The sequence below is a fragment of the Meles meles genome, chromosome 18 (assembly GCF_922984935.1).
Source record: "Meles meles chromosome 18, mMelMel3.1 paternal haplotype, whole genome shotgun sequence".
Taxonomy (NCBI): domain Eukaryota; kingdom Metazoa; phylum Chordata; class Mammalia; order Carnivora; family Mustelidae; genus Meles; species Meles meles.
The window spans coordinates 13142048-13161928 of record NC_060083.1 but is presented as its reverse complement, the minus strand read 5'-3'; the positions used below and the strand labels follow the sequence as shown (position 1 = coordinate 13161928).

General features: G+C 47.2%; 1 protein-coding gene across 1 annotated transcript in view; it reads right to left on the bottom strand.

Annotated features, from left to right (window-relative positions):
- Positions 1-476: 476 nt before the first annotated feature.
- Positions 477-19881, bottom strand: part of LOC123930170 (cilia- and flagella-associated protein 251-like) — a 34321-nt gene continuing 14916 nt past the window's right edge. Inside the window, exons 2-4 of the mRNA XM_045986426.1 lie at positions 4082-4222; positions 1216-1327; positions 477-979 (exon numbers count right to left, since the gene is read on the bottom strand). Coding sequence (XP_045842382.1) covers positions 884-979; positions 1216-1327; positions 4082-4113 — 240 coding nt within the window. The 5' untranslated portion in view covers positions 4114-4222 and the 3' untranslated portion in view covers positions 477-883. The remainder of the gene's footprint in view (positions 980-1215; positions 1328-4081; positions 4223-19881) is intronic.

Genomic DNA, 19881 nt, shown 5'->3' with positions numbered 1-19881 from the left:
AGCCCGATGCAGAGCTCGATCCCAGGACCCCGGGATCATGACCTGAGCAGAAGCTCAGAGGCTTTAACCCACTGAGCCACACAGGCGCTGCTGTGCTCATGGATTGTTAAGAGGACAACTGCCCAAAGCAATCCCCAGATTCAATGCAAGCTCTAAAATGTCCCAGAGCGGTTTCTGGCAGCAACAGAAAAACTCGCTATGGCTGGTGGCTACCGTATCAGCTCAGCTTATAAAAGCTGTGAGGAAATTTTTTGTGGAGACCTAGAGGGACGGTGGGGGCCAGAAGGAGAGACACAGACATGAAGCTGCAGCGTGACATGTGCCCGGCTGAGCCCAGTCACCTGGGCCCTCTGACTGGGTTCTGGATCCTGCATCCAGGTGAGCACTTTGCACAGTGTCTGGTGCATCGTAGGGACCGAGCAGCCGTGTGGTGAGCGAAGGGTGCAAGGATGAGTACGACGACACAGAATGGAAGAGTAGACTTGGTGGGTGCCCTTGACACGTCGCTTCAAGCAAACTGAGACTAATAATTTCTGAGTCTCAGGAGCAGTTAAGAGCATGTCTAGAACAGGAAAGGCCGCTGGCCCGTGACTTCAGACAAATTATCTAGTACTTAACAGTAGCAGTCCATTGTATTTCTAAAGAACTCCTTCCCAGCACGTTTGCATGGACTGCGGGAGATACTTGCTGTAACAAACTTAGCAGAACCTGGCACATAATACATGCTCAGAACAATATTACTCACTATCAGGAAGATTAAAGTGAGATCAAGGACACGGCAGTGTTTTTTTACAAGCACTAGTGTACCATAACTGAACGCCAGTAAAACCGAAAGTAGGTTTGGACCTGGACTCGGTGTGACTGTAGACATAGCTTTACACACTCAAACTGAGCTCACCTGAACACCATACTCTTTGAGGAGGTTGAGGGTACATGCTGGGGTTTCCACGGCTGAGGTCCACCTCCAGATGCAAACTTCCTGCGAGTGACAGCAGATGGAGGAGAATGAGAAGGTTCCTGAAGGCTGTTGACAAACCCGACACCTCTCGTGGTAGCCATGTAACTGTGGCTCGGGAACATGGCACCGAGAGCTATACCTCAGGAAGAGAACCCTCAACGGGGGGCCATGGGGTCCGGTCCTTCCCTGAGAGCATCACATCACCACGTGGCCCAAGCCGAGCCAGCCCACTGAGGCCGCCTCCACGTGCCCCATACCTGGATTTCAGCATCGGAGATGGTTGCCAGATATTTGGAATCCCGGGTGATGGCTGTGGCCCCGATGCCGTTGCCTTCTGGGCAGCTGTCAAATATTGTGTGCACAGGAATGCTGCAAAACAGGACCAGGGATCCCGATTTGAGGTCTGCCTTGCTCCCCGGAGGGACTCGTTTCAAAAGCTATGGAGGAAACAAATGTGCTCCATCCATACAACAGACTGCAATGCAGCCATACAGAGGAAGGAAGCACGGACCCCTGCTGTATCAGGGGTGGACCCTCATACATCACGTGAAGTAGAGAAGCCTGACACAAAGACCACACGTTGTTCGAGCTCATTGCTATGAAGCGTCCAGAATTAGAAAATCCACAGGGACGGACCGGCATGTCAGTGGTGTCAGAGGGAATGGTAGGGATGACTGATGGCTTTGGGGTTTTCTTTTGGGGTTTTGGAACTAGGGGCATCCAGCAGGCTCAGCTGGTGGACCATGTGACTCCTGACCTCGGGTTTATAGGTTCCAGCCCCACGTTGGGCAGAGAGATGACTTTAAAACAGCAGTTGGAACTAGAATCAAGCCGCGATGGCACAGCATTGTAAACACACTCAATGCCACTGACTCGCAGGCTTCACAGTGGCGAATTTTACCTTATGTGAATTTTATCTCATTTTAAGAAATAATAGAACTAACTCAGCATTATGCAAGCATGCTGTTCATTCTCTTCATGAAGTCGACTGTCACCCACTATTGAGCGCTGATTCCGTGTCAGGCACGAAGGACAGGAAAAAAAAAAAAGATGCCTAGGACAATACCCCAGCTCTCAGGAAAACGAGCGCCCTCCCACCTAAGCTGGATCCCAAGACTCTGAGGTCATGACCTGAGCTGAAGGCAGAGGCTGAACCTGCTCAGTCACTCAGGCGCCCCAGCATATGGTAATTTCTTAGAGCGGCCCAAGGAAACTAAAACAGTGGGTATGATCAGCCTCTCTTTTTGTAGATGGGGAAAATCACTTCACTTCCTTGGGCCTCCAAGCTGCGTTAGTGTTAACCTCCCTCATCTACTCTGGGACATCGCCAAACCAAGTTTCTCAGCCTGAAGAGCCAAGAATTGTAAATGGGGAAATTCACGAAGGTAATATCACTCGACCGGGCCTCAAGGCAACAGGACGACCAGCCTCCCCAGACCGCTTCACCCTCTCCCGGCATCCCACCGCTGGCTTCTGCATGCCCAGACCGGTATTTCTCATTTGTTGTGGATATGCTACACTGAGTAGGGAAAAGGGAGCTTGCGCCACGGCTACCCTTGAAGGAGTCCCATATGATTATCAGGCACTAGGGCTCTTTGTCGGCCGCGGCAATCCACCGCCTGTCTTCACTGATGCAGAGGCAGGAGATCGCGTTAGTGTGGCCCTGCAGAAATGCAGAGAAAGTGCTCTGAAAGATTCAGGATGGCCAGAGAGGCTGGAGCCCCACAGAGAAAACTAAGCTCCTCTTCCAGGTTCATCGGGCTGAAAGTTCCACTCCGATGGCCTTCCCCTGGCATTTCTTCATAGCCAGTGGTTTTCTGATTTTCTCTCCCTCAAACCCCTAAAGTGTAAGCCACACTCCCCACAAGGACAGTGCTCCCTACAGATGTAGGCATGTGCCCAACTCTGAACCCAGGTGGGGAATAAATGTTGGGGTTCTGCCCCACCTCCAGCCCCCTTGAAGCCCTGCTGGCCTCATCTCCCTTAAACAGTGTCCACTCAGGCCACTGAGCAGATCTGGAGCAAAAGCCTCTTCGCTGGTCTCCCTGCTTTCATTCCCATCCCCCCACAATCCTTTCTCAGTAACTCAGGAACCTTCTGGAAACAAATAAGATGCTAGTGCTCCCTGCCAGGAAATAGTTCATTTCTTCCCTCCTTCCTCTCCCCTTGCTCACTCCATGTCAGTCATACCAGCCTTCTTTCTCGGCCCCATGGGCAGGCCTGCAAACCTGGAGCTCCCTGGGTCTGGACTGCTTCTCCCCAAACTGCCCCTGGTTCATCCTCCTCAGTGAGTCAGATCTCGGCACAAAGGGCATGTTTGCCAGCGCAACCCACTGAAGGGCCATCTCTCACTCCTGATCTCTCTCCTGCAGCAGCCCACATTTCCTTTGGAGTGCTTGTTGTAATTCATAATTGTGTATTTATGAGACTATAAGCTCCATGGGGGGCGGGGGGGGGGGGAGCTAGATCTGTTTTGTTCATGACTACATGCCCAGAATCTGAAACAAAGAGTTTCTGGTAAATACCTATGGAATAAATGAATGGAGGAATGAATGGGTGGATGGATGGATCGTCAAAGCCACTCCCAGCCACCTGACTCTGCAGGAGGCTGGACAGCTGCCTGGCATGGTCCTTATTTCTCAGCCTGTCTGCCTGCTGCTCCTTCCTCACTCTGCAGATACAAACTACCCCCTCTCCCTCCCATCAGCACTGTGCTCAGTGCTGCACATTCAACTAAGCTCCAAGAAGGGCTGCTTGCTGGGCCTGTGTGTGTTTCTGGACATCTAGAGAGCAAATTCTGCACCTACGTGGCATGGATCCCTGTATATGACTAGGCTTTTGGGAAACCCTCTGTGATGTTTTTGACCTACGCATTGACTTAAGGAGGGTCCTTATTAAAATATATGTCAAATGCCCAAATAAATGCCCATATATTGGGCAGCTCAGTCGGTTAAGCGTCGGCCTTCAGCTAAGGCTTTGATCTCAGGGTCCTGGGATCCAGACCCACGTCAGGCTCCCCGCTGAGCAGGGGAGTCTGCTTCTCCCTACTGCTCTCTCTCGCTTGCTCTCTCCAAATAAATAAATAAATAAAATCTTAAAAAGCAACAACGAGAACTTGCATACCTGAAGGTGCTGCTGAGTATTCTTGAAGACATCGTCGATGACCACAGTGTGAGCACAGACGTACAGAAGGACTCGCTAGTGTTCACCTCGAATGTAGTAAACGGTAAGAGAACTGGTCCATCTGAAAGACCAAGTCATGGTCTGGAAGACAAAGGCAAGACCACCAAGACACTGAGTGTGCCGAACCCAGAACTGTGAAGCCAGGCACCCCTGGTGCAGTCTCTGGAGGGGAAGGATTTCACATCATCAGTCCAAAGTGAGGGAAATCACTTCAAGAACATCCTCAAGCACATGCTAGGGCCTGGAGGGCTCTCGAATCCATGATGCTGAGTGAAAGGGGCCACACACAGTGCAGGGTCAGTCCAATCCATAGAGATGGAAAGGAGCCCAGTGGCTGCTGGGGGTCTGGGGAAGGTGGTCGGGGAGTGACGGCGAGAGGATATGGATTTCTTCTGTGGGGGATGAAAATGTTCTGGAATCAGACAGTGGTGACAGCCGCACAACCTTGTGAACATGCTAAAAAGCAATGGATGGTGCGCTTTAAAGGGGTCACTTTTATGAGGATGTGGAGAAATTGGAACCACTGGCACTCTTGGTGGGAATGTGAAATCGTGCAGCTGCTGTGGAAAACCCCAGGGAGAGCTCTCCAAACACTGAAAGCAGAATTAGCGTATCATGCAGCAATGACACTTCTGGGTACCTAGCTCAAAGAACTGGAAGCAGGGTCTCAAAGAGACAGTCACACGCCCATGTTTAGAGCAGCATACTTCACAGAAACCAGAAGGTAAAAGGACGCCAAGTGTCCCATGACGGATGAAGGGATGAACAACATGTGAGTGCTGTTCAGGCTTCCACAGGAAGGCAACCAACGCTCTACAACGTGGATGGACCTTGGGGACATCATGTAAGCGAAATCCACCAGTCACAAAATGACAAATACGGTAGGATTCCACGGACATGGTCCCAAGAGGAGTCAGATCCATAGAGACAGAAAGTGGAATGGTGGTTGCCAGGGGCAGGGCTGGGGAACGGGGAGTTGTTCAATGGGTAGGGAGTTTCCATCTCACGAGATGAGTTCCAGGTGTTGGTTGCACCACAGTGTGACTGTACCTACTACGACGCTGTACACTTCAAAATGGTGAAGATGGTAAATTTTAGGGATGCCTGGTGGCACAGTTGGATCAGCAACTGACTCTTGGCTTTGGCTCAGGTCGTGATCTCAGGGTTGTGGCATCCAGCCTGACATTGGCCTCCAGGAATAGTCTGCTTAAGACTCTCCTCTGCCCTTCCCTACCCTCCCTTTCAAATAAATAAATAAAGATTTAAAAGAAATATGAGGGGCACCTGGGTGGCTCAGTCATTGAGTGTCTGCCTTCAGCTCAGGTCATGATCCCAGGATCCTGGGATCGAGCCCCTGCCAGGCTCCCTGCTCCTCAGGAAGCCTGCTTCTCCCTCTCCTACTCCCCTTGCTTGTGTTCCTTCTCTCGCTGAGTCTTTCTCTGTCAAATAAATAAATAAAGTCTTTTTTTTTTTAAAGATGGTAAATTTTACTTTATGTGTATTTTACCACAATTTTAAATTTTAAGAAGGTAAATTTAATGGTATGTGAATTATACCTTGCTTAAAAAAGAAAAGAAAGTCAACAGTAAACAGAAAGAACGTCCTATCCTCCTAATCCCCAGAACCTAGACTGCTCAGTACCTGACACACAGTGAGCACTTAATATTGTGAAATTCAATTTACTTTATGAAAATATATGGAAGGGGGAAGTTACAGTATAGTTACTAAGGAACTTCATAAGAAAGATAATTATTCAGCTGGGAATATTTGTATCTGTTCTTCATATACCAATTCCTCTGGAAGAATGAAGCACAAAGGGACAAAATTACCTAAGCATGATTAAAAATTCCATATTCAGGGGCGCCTGGGTGGCTCAGTGGGTTAAAGCCTCTGCCTTTCGCTCGGGTCATGATGCCAGGATTCTGGGATCGAGCCCCGCATCGGGCTCTCTGCTTGGCAGGGAGCCTGCTTCCTCCTCTCTCTCTCTCTGCCTGCCTCTCTCCCTACTTGAGATCTCTATCTGTCAAATAAATAAATAAAATTTTGAAAAAAAAATTCCATATTCAGGGTGCATGGGTGGCTCAGTGGGTTAAAGCCTCTGCCTTGGTTCAAGTCATGATCTCAGGGTCCTGGGATCAAGCCCCACATCGGGATCTCTGCTCAGCCTGCTTCCCTTCCTCTCTGCCTGCCTCTCTGCCTATTGGTGATCTCCATCTGTCAAATAAATAAATAAAATCTTTTTAAAAATCCATATTCCCAGGAATAAATCCAAGATAAAAATTTTCTGAAATGAAAAATTAGAGGTATTATAAATCTATTACTTTTAATTCAATAGTAGCTTACTTCTGCATATTTTTTGTGTGCAAAGTCTTTTATAAAAAATCATGGATGTGATGAAAACACTTTATAAAAACTGTGGATACATACAAAAAGAGTGCTACTCAGAAATAGAAAGTAATGAACTAGCAAGCCAGGAAGAGACATGGAGAAATCTTAAATGCATTTTGCTAAGTGAAAGGAGCCAACCTAAGGAGACTTCACAGTGGGGACACCTGTGTGGCTCAGTTGGTTAAGTGTCTCCCTTTGGCTCAGGTCATGATCCCAGAGTCCTAGGATTGAGCCTTGCATTGGGCCCCCTGCTCAGCCAGGAGTCTGCTTCTCTTTCCCTCTCTCTCTCTACCCCTCCCCCAACAGGTGTTGTTTTTTTTTTTTTTCTCTCTCTCTCTCTGACAAATAAATAAATAAATCTTAAAAAAAAAAAAGGACTTCACATTGTATGATTCCAACTACATGATATTCTGGAAAAGCAAAACTATGAAGACAGGGGGGAAAAGTGGTGGCCGGGGAGCGAGGGGGTGAAGGCAGGGATGGAGAGTGGGGCACGAGGGATTTGAAGGCAGTGACACAAGTCTGTAGGACACTGCAATGGTGGATATACCTCATCATACCTTAGTCAAAGCCCAGAGAATGTCACACCACCAGGCGTGAACCCTCAAGTAAAATATGGATGTTAGTTAATAACAGTCAACATGGGCTCATCACCTGTAACAAATGTCCCCCACTAATGAAGATGTTAACAAAAGGGGAACCTGGTGGGGCGCACAAGAACTCTGTACTTTTCATTTCGTTTGCTATCAATCTAAACTGCTCCAATAAATCGTCCTTAGGGGCGTGTGGCTGGCTCAGTCAGTAAAGCCTATGCCTCTTGATCTGGGAGTGTTCCAGCCCCATGTTGGGTGTAGAGATTACTTAAAATAAAAACATTCCATTTAAAAAATTAACCGAGGGGGCGCCTGGGTGGCTCAGCGGGTTAAAGCCTCTGCCTTCAGCTCAGGTCATGATCCCAGGGTCCTGGGATCGAGCCCCGCATCAGGCTCTCTGCTTAGCGCAGAACCTGCTTCCTCCTCTCTCTCTCTCTCTGCCTGCCTCTCTGCCTACTTGTAATCTCTATCTGTCAAATAAATAAAAAAATCTTAAAAAAAAATTAACCGAGGCCAATTAATCGAATGTGGTAGCATCTAAAGTGATGGCTAAGTGATCAGAGACTTTTAGCAACTGACTCACTCAGGATTGACAGGACCTCCTTGCTCCAGCAGCGCTCACACTCATTGAAAGCACACGGTATCCGCTGACGCTGGGCCCTAGTGTTACCGTTCGTGGTGAACGGTCATGGAGCTAGCCGGCTCTTACAGCAACCTTCCAAACGCGAACACAAAACGCTATGGTCCAAAGCAGATTTCACTGCGTTCGACAATCATCAAAGATTCCTTCTCATAAATGCATGACACCTTGTTTTCTTGGTGGAAGTCGGTATCCAGGGTTATGCCTACTTACCAGGAGCACTCTGAATTATTCCAGGACTCTGGGACCCCAAAGGAAAAGGAGGAGGCTGCAGGCAGAGAGAGAGGCAGGAACACACTTGTTGAAGCCCCTTTGGTGAGAACAAATCAGAAGTAACAAAAAGCGCCATCCATAACAGGGCACCGGTTGAATTTAAAATGAGGAAGTGGTTCTACACGCCCTGATACAGAAAACCCTCTGAGACATACTAAGTGGTCATGCAGAAGATCTGACCGGTAAAGAAAACAAAACCTAGCATGTGTGATGTGTGGGTGCACACACACAGACGTGTCCACAGATGCCCAGGAAAAGGTCTGGAAAGATATACAGTTATACCAAAATGAAACGGTAGTCACTTCCAGGAAATGGATTTGGCATGGTCTGTGCGAGAAGAGGAATCTGCCTGAAAGTTTTTTTTTTTGTTTTAACTTATTTATAGAGGGGGGAGGGCCCAAAGGAGAGAGGCAGAGAGAATCCCAAGCAGGCTTCATGGCCAGTGCAGAGCCCCATGAGGGGCTCAAGCTCACAACCCTGAGATCACAATCACAACCCCAGCTGAAATCAAGACTCAGACACTTAACCCACTGAGCCACCCAGGTGCCCCTGCTTTCTTTTTTTTTAAAGAGCACCTATTATTTTTTTTTCCATTTTATTTTTTCAGCGTAACAGTATTCATTCTTTTTGCACAACACCCAGCGCTCCATGCAAAACGTGCCCTCCCCATTACCCACCACCTGTTCCCCCAACCTCCCACCCCTGACCCTTCAAAACCCTCAGGTTGCTTTTCAGAGTCCATAGTCTCTTATGGTTTGCCTACCCTTCCAAATTTTTTTTTTAATAAACATATAATGTATTTTTATCCCCAGGGGTACAGGTCTGTGAATCGCCAGGTTTACACACTTCACAGCACTCACCATAGCACATACCCTCCCCAATGTCCATAGCCCCCTCCCCCTCTCCCAATCCCACCTCTCCCCAGCAACCCCCAGTTTGTTTTGTGAGATTAAGAGTCATTTATGGTTTGTCTCCCTCCCAATCCCATCTTGTTTCATTTATTCTTCTCCTATCCCCCTACCCCCCCATGTTGCTTCTCCATGTCCTCATATCAGGGAGATCATATGATAGTTGTCTTTCTCCGATTGACTTATTTCACTAAGCATGATACGCTCTACTTCCATCCACGTGGTCGCAAATGGCAAGATTTCATTTCTTTTGATGGCTGCATAGTATTCCATTGTGTATATATACCACATCTTCTTGATCCATTCATCTGTTGATGGACATCTAGGTTCTTTCCATAGTTTGGCTATTGTAGACATTGCTGCTATAAACATTCGGGTACACGTGCCCCTTCGGATCACTATGTTTGTATCTTTAGGGTAAATACCCAGTAGTGCAATTGCTGGGTCATAGGGTAGTTCTATTTTCAACATTTTGAGGAACCTCCATGCTGTTTTCCAGAGTGGTTGCACCAGCTTGCATTCCCTCCAACAGTGGAGGAGGGTTCCCCTTTCTCCACATCCTCGCCAGCATCTGTCATTTCCTGACTTGTTCATTTTAGCCATTCTAACTGGTGTGAGGTGCCATCTCATTGTGGTTTTGATTTGTATTTCCCTGATGCCAAGTGATAGTTTGACTTCTACTTTACCAATTTGGATGCCTTTAATTTCTTTTTGTTGTCTGATTGCTGAGGCTAGGACTTCTAGTACTATGTTGAATAGCAGTGGTGATAATGGACATCCCTGCCGTGTTCCTGACCTTAACGGAAAAGCTTTCAGTTTTTCTCCATTGAGAATGATATTTGCGGTGGGTTTTTCATAGATGGCTTTGATAATATTGAGGTATGTGCCCTCTATCCCCACACTTTGAAGAGTTTTGATCAGGAAGGGATGCTGTACTTTGTCAAATGCTTTTTCAGCATCTGTTGAGAGTATCATATGGTTCTTGTTCTTTCTTTTATTAATGTGTTCTACCACATTGATTGATTTGCGGATGTTGAACCAACCCTGCAGCCCCGGAATAAATCCCACTTGATCGTGGTGAATAATCCTTTTAATGTACTGTTGAATCCTATTGGCTAGTATTTTGGCGAGAATTTTTGCGTCTGTGTTCATCATGGATATTGGTCTGTAGTTCTAAAGAGCACCTATTATTTTTAACAGGAAGAAAAAAAGGGGGGGGGGCCTGGGTGGCTCAGAGGGTTAAGCCTCTGCCTTTGACTCACGTCATGATGTCAGGGTCCTAGGATTGAGCCCCACATCGGGCTCTCCACTCAGCAGGGAGCCTGCTTCCCCCTCTCTCCCTGCCTGCCTCTTTGCTTACTGGTGATCTCTCTCTCTGTGTCAAATAAATAAAATTTTTAAAAATAAAAGAGAGAGAAAACCAATACAGGAACGGGAAGAGAAAGGAACAGAAAGGAGGTGTTGTAAAGGTGCTAAACAAATTTGCGGAGGGAGGTGATCTAGAAGAGTTGAGTTCTACAGTGAGCCCAAGGCTAACAGGGGCCCAAACCCCTGGCACGCAGGACACTTGCTCTCATTAGCGATATCCCCGGGTGTCATGCTAACTGGCTAAACAAGCCAAAAGTCTTCACAGGCTCTAAAACTTGTTCTATCTTTCATCCTGGGCAAGCCCAAGTTTTGACCTTGAAATCCACTGCTCAAAGTAAACCCCATTTACAGAAACGAGGCTGGCAGTTGTCTGCATCTCCCACTAGGAGTTTCCCATCATCCTCCTCATCACTACCATCCTTGCCACCACCACCGTCATCGTCTAGATGTGAACACCCGTCCAGTGCTCGCTATGTGTCAGGAACTACATTAAACACTTTACGTGCATCCGATCACTTACAAATCTTCCAAAGGCAGAGTCTACAGGAAAAAAGGGAGGTGAATCCTAGGAAGCAATTTTCAGTGCCATGTGGAGGAGGAAGGGAAAAACTCTCCTCCTCTTCCTTCTCTTGGTAAATGGTAATATTTGTGCGGCAAAGGCAGATGCCAGTCGAGCCCCTGGTGCCTTTCTCAGTGCCTTTCCCTTTTTCATACCTTTTGCTTTCTGGTCCATCTCCGAATGCACAGTTTGAGGAGCCCATAAGAGTTTTAGGAACTTGTGAAGAGGTATCAAGCCATCTAAGGCAGAAGAGGTGAGGAGAGGAGGGAAAGGGGAAAGGCATGGAGGAGCGGAGGAGGAAGTGAGAAAGAAGGGGAATGGGGAGGAGAGGGAGAGATTGACCTTGAGTCTCCCACAAGAAAGGGCACCCTAGGTAACAGACAAAGCAGGTCCGGAATTTCCTGCCTGGGAAGCAACCCTGTCGGACCCAGATGTCAGGCCCAGACGCAGCACTCCTCTGACCCATGTCCCGCCAGAGCACTGAACTTCAAAACATACAAGTCTATTATTAGTTCAAAAGGATATTTCTGGTGGTATTTTTTTCTTCCATATGCATAAAATCCCCTTATTTCACAATGCTTTTAAAGCACTAGAGGACATGAAAAACCATGTTACACTCCCTTAACAAAGGATACACGTTGGCGCGGTCATCCTTTCAAACAACATGTCCTCGCTGGTAGACACCAGTGATTTCTTGGGGATCTCTTCTATGGACTGGAATTCTTCCTCTCGTCGCTCACTTAAGTCTGATCATCTTTTTACCTCTCTTCTTTCCCGTCCCAGTTCATCCTGGGGCATCTGGTCGATTTTCTCCCCAAGCTTGCTTGAGGGCTGTGTTTCAGGGAAACTAATCTCTGCTTCCTCAGAACCGCTTTGATCCAAATCAAGAAATTTTCCTTTTGAGCTCAAGTCTCTTAAAAGCTCATTTGTTTCCAAATGTTCTGATTCTAACGCATCCTTTGACTCTCCAAGGGTTCTCTTAAAAAAGAAATAAAAGAAGATTGTGATTCCAAAGACAGTATAGAGCTGCTTCATTCCCTCCTTTACTTTTCTTTCTGTTCCTACTCAGCCAGCCTTAGTGCTCGCCTCACACTGGAACTCTGATCTGCTTCAAAAAGGTACCTGGGGGGTGCCTGGGGGGCTCAGTTGGTTAAGTGTTTGCCTTTGGCTCAGGTCATGATCCTGGGGTCTAGGATGGAGCCCCACATTGGGCTGCCTCCTCAGTGGGGCGTCTGCTTCTCCCTCTCCTGCTCTCCCCCTGCTTGTGCTCTCTCTCACTCTCTCTGTCAAATAAAAAAGTAAAATCTTAAAAATAGTAATAATTTAAAAAAATTAAAAGGAGCGTGGGACACTTCGTACTTAAATAACATGAATCATGCATGTGCCAAGTTTATTCTTGGCCTCCGAGCAGAACCACACAGCAAAACCCTTCTTCTAAGTGGCACTGGTCATCTCCAAGGATGGGCGAGTCACAGTCACTTCTCCTTGGACCACAACTGAGTTCTCCTTCAGGGGGAGAGCCTACATTACTATGATCACGCTGACTCTGTTCTAAGACAAGTGCATTCCAACTAACCCCTAGGAACTCTTTCTGTCAGCTCCTCTGCACACCTCCCCCAGGAGGCCTTCCCTGACCATCCTCCTAGCTGGGCTAAGTGTCCTTGATTTTTGTTTTGTAAATATCTCCCATGCATCACTCAATCACTGCACTTAGGATATTGTTTTATGGTGTTCATGTATCAGTCTACCTCCCTACACACCCTAGAGCTCCTTAAGAAATGGACTGTATCTTATTTGTATTATCCCCATAGCATGGCAAATGGTGAGCATTCCATGATTCTGAATGAATGAAAGAACAAATGAATGAATGAATGAATAGATGAATGACTTAAAATTACTACTTACTAGCGATGTTCCTGACATGACTGACTGGGAATCAGTCAGGGTAAGTATCTCCCCTGCACCTGACATTCCTCTTTGCGGAGTTTCCTTTAGAGAAATATTGACCATAACCATTAGCAGTTCACTCTGTTTCCCATTTTAATTTCCTAGTGCATGAACCTATCAATGAACAGTGCAATACCTGCTCTGGTTCCTTTCCACAGGAATAAAAAGAATTTCATACTTCTGGGAACGCCTGTACCAAATCGGAAGCATAGTGATGCCAGGGCCTCTCACCTTTCCAGGAATAATTTAGAGCCCTCTAACTCACTTTGTATATATCCATATTCCCACAGGCAAGCAAAATGATAACCCAGGCATTAACAACAATTCTCATAATGTAAATAAGGACAGAAGCAGCGGTTTAGTGGTTAAACGCGTGGGCTTTGTAGCCGGTCTCTCCTAGCACCCAATCCTGGTTCCACCACTCACTTGCTCTGAGAACTTGGACAAGTCGCTGTACCCTCAGAGTGCATATTTCCACACAGGCAGGATAAAAGCAAGAACCCTAAATTCTGGGGTTGAGTTGACCTATGTAAAATGTTCAGTGCAGCTGCCGCAGAGGGCTTGAGAAAGGCAGCGATCGTTTACAAAGTTTAACAGCCTTCTAACATAGTCTCTCATTCATTTTTTTCAGCAACCTGGGGTTTGAGGCTCTGGGAGTTGAAATGACATAATGGGCTCACACCACTGGAAAGAGGCAGACCTCTCCAATGCTGCGTTCCTCCAGGTGGAAAAAGCATTGCTAAGATTTCAAGCCCAGGGCCTTGATTGTAGGGTCTGCTCTGACTGCAAACTTTGCCAGTGCATTTCGAACAGGGGCCCAAGGGAGGGGAGGAAAGTGTGGGGGGTCTGTGCGGGAGGGGAGGGGGACACAAAGGCGGAGGTGCTGCTCCTTCCTCCAGCTTAGGTCTCTCTGTGGCCGCCCTGGGCCCCTTCCCGGGTGGGGCGAGCGCCCCCAAACCCCGCGGGGCACCAGGCCCTCCCACACCAGGACCCCCAACCCTGACTCACAGAGTGCGCCCTCCAATGGCCTCAAAGGCCCTGCCCTCCCATAGCCTGGACTCCTCTGGCAACCAAGGTTTTCTCCTCCAAGCTCCCTACCTGCGGTTGTCACCCCCAAGCCCCGCCCCAAGATAACTGCCACCAGGGCAGCAGCCTTAAACTGGACGGCTCGAGAGTGGTCACGTGTCCAAGGCTATGCCTCGATCCAGCCGGCACGCCCCCTGGCGGTCAGCAGGGTAGAGGCGCCGCCTGGGCCCTCCTACTGAAATTAGCCTTCCTTGTCCCAACCACTGTCTTCAGCTGCTCCCCCAACTTTTTCCAGAGGTGGCAAGGTCTGAGAAGCTGCATTGGTGGCTACCTGCAATTCTGACTTTCTGAAGACTAGGTACGAGCTCTTTGGTAAAATCCTCTTTGTCAAAAGCAAACTAAATATCCTGGCCTCCTGGACACAGCACAGATCAACCCTCCCCACTATCTCATGGGCATTACATGTTGTGTACAGTATTTCAGCTAGCTGGGAGGACACAGTATGTAGGCTACCATTATCTTGCTGCTCCTATCACAACAGGTGTCTTTGTTTCCAGAGGTTATTTCTCATACCTGAAGTCATCTCTACACCCAGGGTGGGACTCAAACTCACAACCCTGAGACCAAGCATCACACACGCCACCAACTGAGCCATCCGGGCAGCTCATCTTTTTAGAGGTTATTTCTAAAATTTGGCCTCAAAATTTCTTAAAGATTTTATTTACTTATTTGTCAGAGAGAGATGGAGAGCACGAGCAGGGGGGAGGGGTTGCAGCAGAGGGAGAAGCAGACTCCCCTTTGAGCAGGGAAGCCGATGCGGGCCTCCATTTCAGGACCCCCGCATCATGACCTGAGGAAAGGCAGATGCTTAACACACATAGACATTCAGGGGTCCCAAAAATTCTGCCTTGAATTGTAAACCTGGCAATTATCAATTTATTTATTTATTATTAATTTTATTTATTATTCTTGTTAATTTTAATTTTATTTTATTAATTTTTTCATTTATTAATTTTTTATAATTTATTTTATTATTTATTATTATTAATTAGTATTTATTTTATTTTCTTATTTATTTACTATTTAAGGACAAGTTTAGGGAGTCTGTGACACTCACCCAGGCCCGCCGTGAGCCTGCTGTCTGGGACTGTAAATAGGAACATTTGCTGATAGAACTGTAGGCCAAGGTGGAAATGGCCCTCTGGACATGTATCTGGGGACCTAAAGAATCAGAAATGAAGAACAGTCACTGACTAACTAAACCTACATTCCCAGAGCTAAAAGCAGGTCCCTCTGAAAATAGAGAATTCCAAAAATAAAGTGAAAACGAACAATAAGAAAGCCAAATGACTCAAACATCAATATCAAAAAGCAAAGGCATGACATGACTGAAACAAAGCAGAAGGCACTCGAAAGTAGCCACTCTACGATGGAAGGACTGATGTGATCAAAATAATTCGGAGAGAAAATAGGGTTTAAATACTGAATAAAAATAGGTCTCAATGATTGGGAAGACCCACGTCCATTTTAAAAACTGCAGCCCCCCCCCCCTTCCCAGCTGTCCAACCAGAACCTGGAAGGCACACACAGGTGCTGCAATGATGGGGGAGGCACAGAGACGGATGGAGGAGGCCCCCTGGTTGGGTGTCTGGGACCCAGGCGGCCCCATAGATTCTAGAAGGGGACCTTGGCCCTGACATCCCCAGGGCACAGAGCCACAGGGCACCAGGGCCCTCGCTGGTCTCAGCTCACTGTGCTTCCTGGAGCTGAGAGTGTCTACGAATGTTCCCCAGGAAAGACTTCACCTAGGCAATTGGTTGGGCAGACTTCAAGGGACTGGTCCCCTGGACAGTGATGTGATGTGCAGGAAAGGGGAGCCTCTAGGCTTCAGGATGAACAAGCTCGTTGTACCCCTAAGCCCCAAGAGCAGCAGTGGCCCAGATGACACAGTGTGGGAAACGGTCAACCTGCGCCTGCCTCCCTCCCTCCCCCCCACACAAAGACCCATCATGAGACCAACACAGTCAAAGTGCACAGTTCTTGCAGCTCCCCTTTCCTTCTGTGAATCCTTTCCTTTCTAATACCCCAGCCAAATCTGAAGGTGCTTAAAATAAAAGGTATTATGCTATGGTAATGAAAACATGTCATTTCTCTCTAGTGCTTTCCAACATGAAAGCTTGCCAAAACATGAGCTTTTATTTATTTACTTTTTTGAATGATTTATTTATTTATCTGTTTATTTATCTAATTTTTTATCTATTTATTTATTTGGAGAGGGAGCCTCTGTGCAAGAGAGGAGGGGCACGGAAGAGGGAGAGATGCAGACTTCCTGGTGAGCAGAGAGCCCAAACTGGGGCTCCATCCCAGGACCCTGAGTTCATGACAGGCAGTCAAGGCAGATGCTAGTGGACCTGGCCACCCAGGCTCCCTGAAACAGGAGCCGGTAACACGCGACCAAACCAGTTACGATTATATTATTGAACAGTGGACTTGGAGAACAAATAGAAGGAATATAAGTCATTTGAATGCTGCTTCTTTAACTATTTCCAGGGAAATAGGGCATGAACACCGGCCTCAGGTGTCCCTTTCGTTCAACTCCAGAAGCTACTGGAGCACACACCTCAGGTTGAGAAACGGTGCCATCATGTGACCCCATGTCCCCTGCATCAGGCAGGGAGCCTCCAGTGTCCCCTCGATACCAGCACCACCCCGTATGCACAGGGAAGCAGGGTGGGTCCTGGGGAGCTGTCTGTTTGCATGAGCACTGCCCTGCCTGTGTCTTCACACTTTTCCCAACAGCTCTGAGTTGGGGCAGTCAGAGCTATCCCCAAAGTCTCTTTATGTAAAGATTTTACTTAGTATTTGAGAGAGAGAGATCTTGAGTGCAAGAGCAGAGGGAGTGGGAGAAACAGACTCCCCGCAGTGCAGGGGGCCAGATGAGGGGCTTGATCCCAGGACCCTGGGATCAGGACCCAAGCCAAAGGCAGAGGCTTTAACCCACTGAGCCACCCAGGCGCCCCTGTGAATAGGTTTATTACCAGTGCCTTGAACACCCTGGCGTCCACAGCAGCATCTTCCTCCTCCTCCTCCGGGTTTTCAGAGTCAGTGTGCTTGGACTCCTCCACCAAGTTGACCCCCTTACTGGGGGTGCCGCCCCCAGCGGCGGTGCCGGCGTCCCCCCAGGTCCCACCCTCATGGCCAAAGTCCCCGCGTCTTTGCCCCCGTTCTCCTGCTGCAGGCGCATGAGGTGCAGCAGCGGGAACTCCAGCAGGTTCGCAGGCTGGTGCCTCGCCACCTGCCACCTGCACCGCGCAAAGCCCTGCAGCAGCTCAGTCAGTCCCCGGGGTCTCCATGCCTCCTGTCTGCCCCCAGGCTGCCCTCGCTGCCTGCTTGGACGGGCCTGCGGCCCTGTGGCCGCCAACCAAGCGCGCTAGGCCAGCGCTGGAGGCGCTCCTCGCTCCTAGCCGGGCGCGGCCGGCTGGCAATCATCCTGGCTCATGGCGCTCCTTGGCTCCCTTTGGTGGCGGTGGTGGCCGCTGAGCCAGCGCGGCCCTTGGGCAGCTTCCTCCAGCCCCCGCCCCCTTCTCTCCCCACCCCTCCCACTCTCAACCATTGTTCATTTTTGTTAATGATTTTTGTTTGTTTGTTTGTTTGAGAGAAAGAGCACACGTGAGTGGGGGAGGGGGGGAAGGGCGGGGCAAAGAGAGCACAGAGCTTGCCTCAGGGCTCAATTGCAAGACCCTGAGATCAGGACCTGAGCCAGAGCCAAGAGTTGGGCACTTCACTGAGGGTGCCGCCCAGGTGCACCTACCCTGTTTTGTTTTGTTTTTTTTTAATTTCTGGAGAGGGGCGCCTGCGTGGCTCAGTTGGTTGAGCAACTGCCTTCAGCTCAGGTCATGATCCCCGACTTCCAGGATCTCATCCTGCATCTGGCTCCAAGCTCCTTGGGGAGTCCACTTCTCCCTCTGACCTTCTCCTCTCTCATGCTCTCTCTCACTCATTCTCTCTCAAATAAATAAAATCTTTTTAAAAAATTTCTTGAGACTTGTTTTTTGGGCTTGAATGTGGTTGATCTCAATGACTATTTCCTGCGTCCTTGGGTATTCTGCATTTGTTGGGCGTTGTGTTCGAGTGCCAAACAGGTCAAGTAGCTTGAATGGATTTTTACATACATACATATATATATCTCCACTTTTTTTTTAAACTTCTGTTACTTGTAAATTAAGGTTTTTATTTTTCTCTTTATGCTATCCTGTCTCAGAAGTGCTGCTTTTTGCTGCCTGGTAGTGTCTTTAACATTACCTCCCATGGAGAGATAAGATCCAAACTAATAAAATTAGAAATGACTCTAAATACTAAGAACTGTATTGGAGTAAGAACAGAATAACTATCCATCAAAAAGTAGACTTATGTGATCTCTTTGAAAATCCCAATGCATTTTTTTACAGAAATAAAAACGGCTATCGTAAAATTCATATGGAATCACAAGAGAACAAGGATAGCCAAGACAATCTTGAAAAAGAATGAAGTTGGAGTTCTCACAGTTCCTGGTTTCGAAACTTATCATAAAACAACAATACTAAAAGCAACGGAGTACTCGAATAAAGACAGACCTATAGGGCGCCTGGGTGGCTCAGTAGACTAGGCTGCTGCCTTCGGCTCAGGTCATGATCTCAGGGTCCTGGGATCGAGTCCCACATCAGGCTTTCTGCTCAGCAGGGAGCCTGCTTCCTTTTCTCTCTCTCTGCCTGCCTCTCTGCCTGCTTGTGATCTCTCTGTCCAATAAATAAATAAAATCTTAAAAAAAAAAAAAAGACAGACCTATAGGTCAATGGAAAGAACAGGGAATCCAGTAAGAAGCTCTCATCTAAATGGTCCAATGATCCTTGGCAAAGGTGCCAAGATCATTCAATGGGGAAAGGAGAGCCTTTTTAACAAATGCTTTTAGGGAAATTACAAATTCACAAGCAACACAATGAAGTGTACACTTACTTTACACCATATACAAAACTTAACTCAAAATGAGTCAAAAACTTAAATGTAAGAGCTACAACTATACAACTTTTAGAAGAAAACAGGGGAAAGTCTTTATGATATAGGACGTGGAAATGAATTCCTTGATATGACAGGAAAAGCTCAGGCAGCAAAAACACAGAAAAAGTGAATACATCAAAATTGAAAACTTTTGTGCATAAAGGACATAATCAATAGAGTGAAAGGCAGCCTACAGAATGATAGAAAATATTTGCATATCATATATTTGATAAAGGTTTAATATCCAGAATACATAAAAACTCCTTCGATTCAACAGCAAAACAATCCAATTAAAACAATGATCACGGAAGCCTGGGTTGCTCAGTGGGTTAAGTGTCTGCCTTCAGCTCAGGTCATGATCCCAGAGTCCTGAGATCAAGTCCCATATCAGGCTCCTTGCTCAGCAGGGAGTCTGCTTCTCCCTCTGCCTGTTGCTCCTCCTGTTTGTGCTCATTTTCTCACAAATAAATAAATAAAATCTCTAAAAAATAAATAAGTAAAATAAAACCAAAAAATGGGCAAAGGACTCGAATAGACATTTTTGCAGTAAGATGCAGAAATATCCTATAAGTTCATGAAAAGTTGTTCAACATTAGGAAAATGCAAGTCAAAAGCACAATGAGATAGCACCTCACACCCACTGTGATAGCTACTATCAAAAAAAGAAATAACAAGTGTTGTGAAGGATGTGGAGAAAAGAGAATCCTTATGCACTATTGTTATATTAAAAAAGGTGTAGTTACTGTGAAAACCAGTATGGAGTTTCCTCAAAAAATAAAAACAAAATTTCCACAGGATCTAGGAATTTCACTTTTGGTTTTATACCTATCACAAACAGAATTATGTCCCTCCAAATTCCTAAATCCTAGTAGCTCAGAAAGTGATTGTATATGGATACAGTCTTTAAAGAGATAATTAAATTTCTTTTAAAGATTTATTTATTGGGGCACCTGGGTGGCTCAGTGGGTTAAAGCCTCTGCCTTCAGCTCGGGTCATGATCCCAG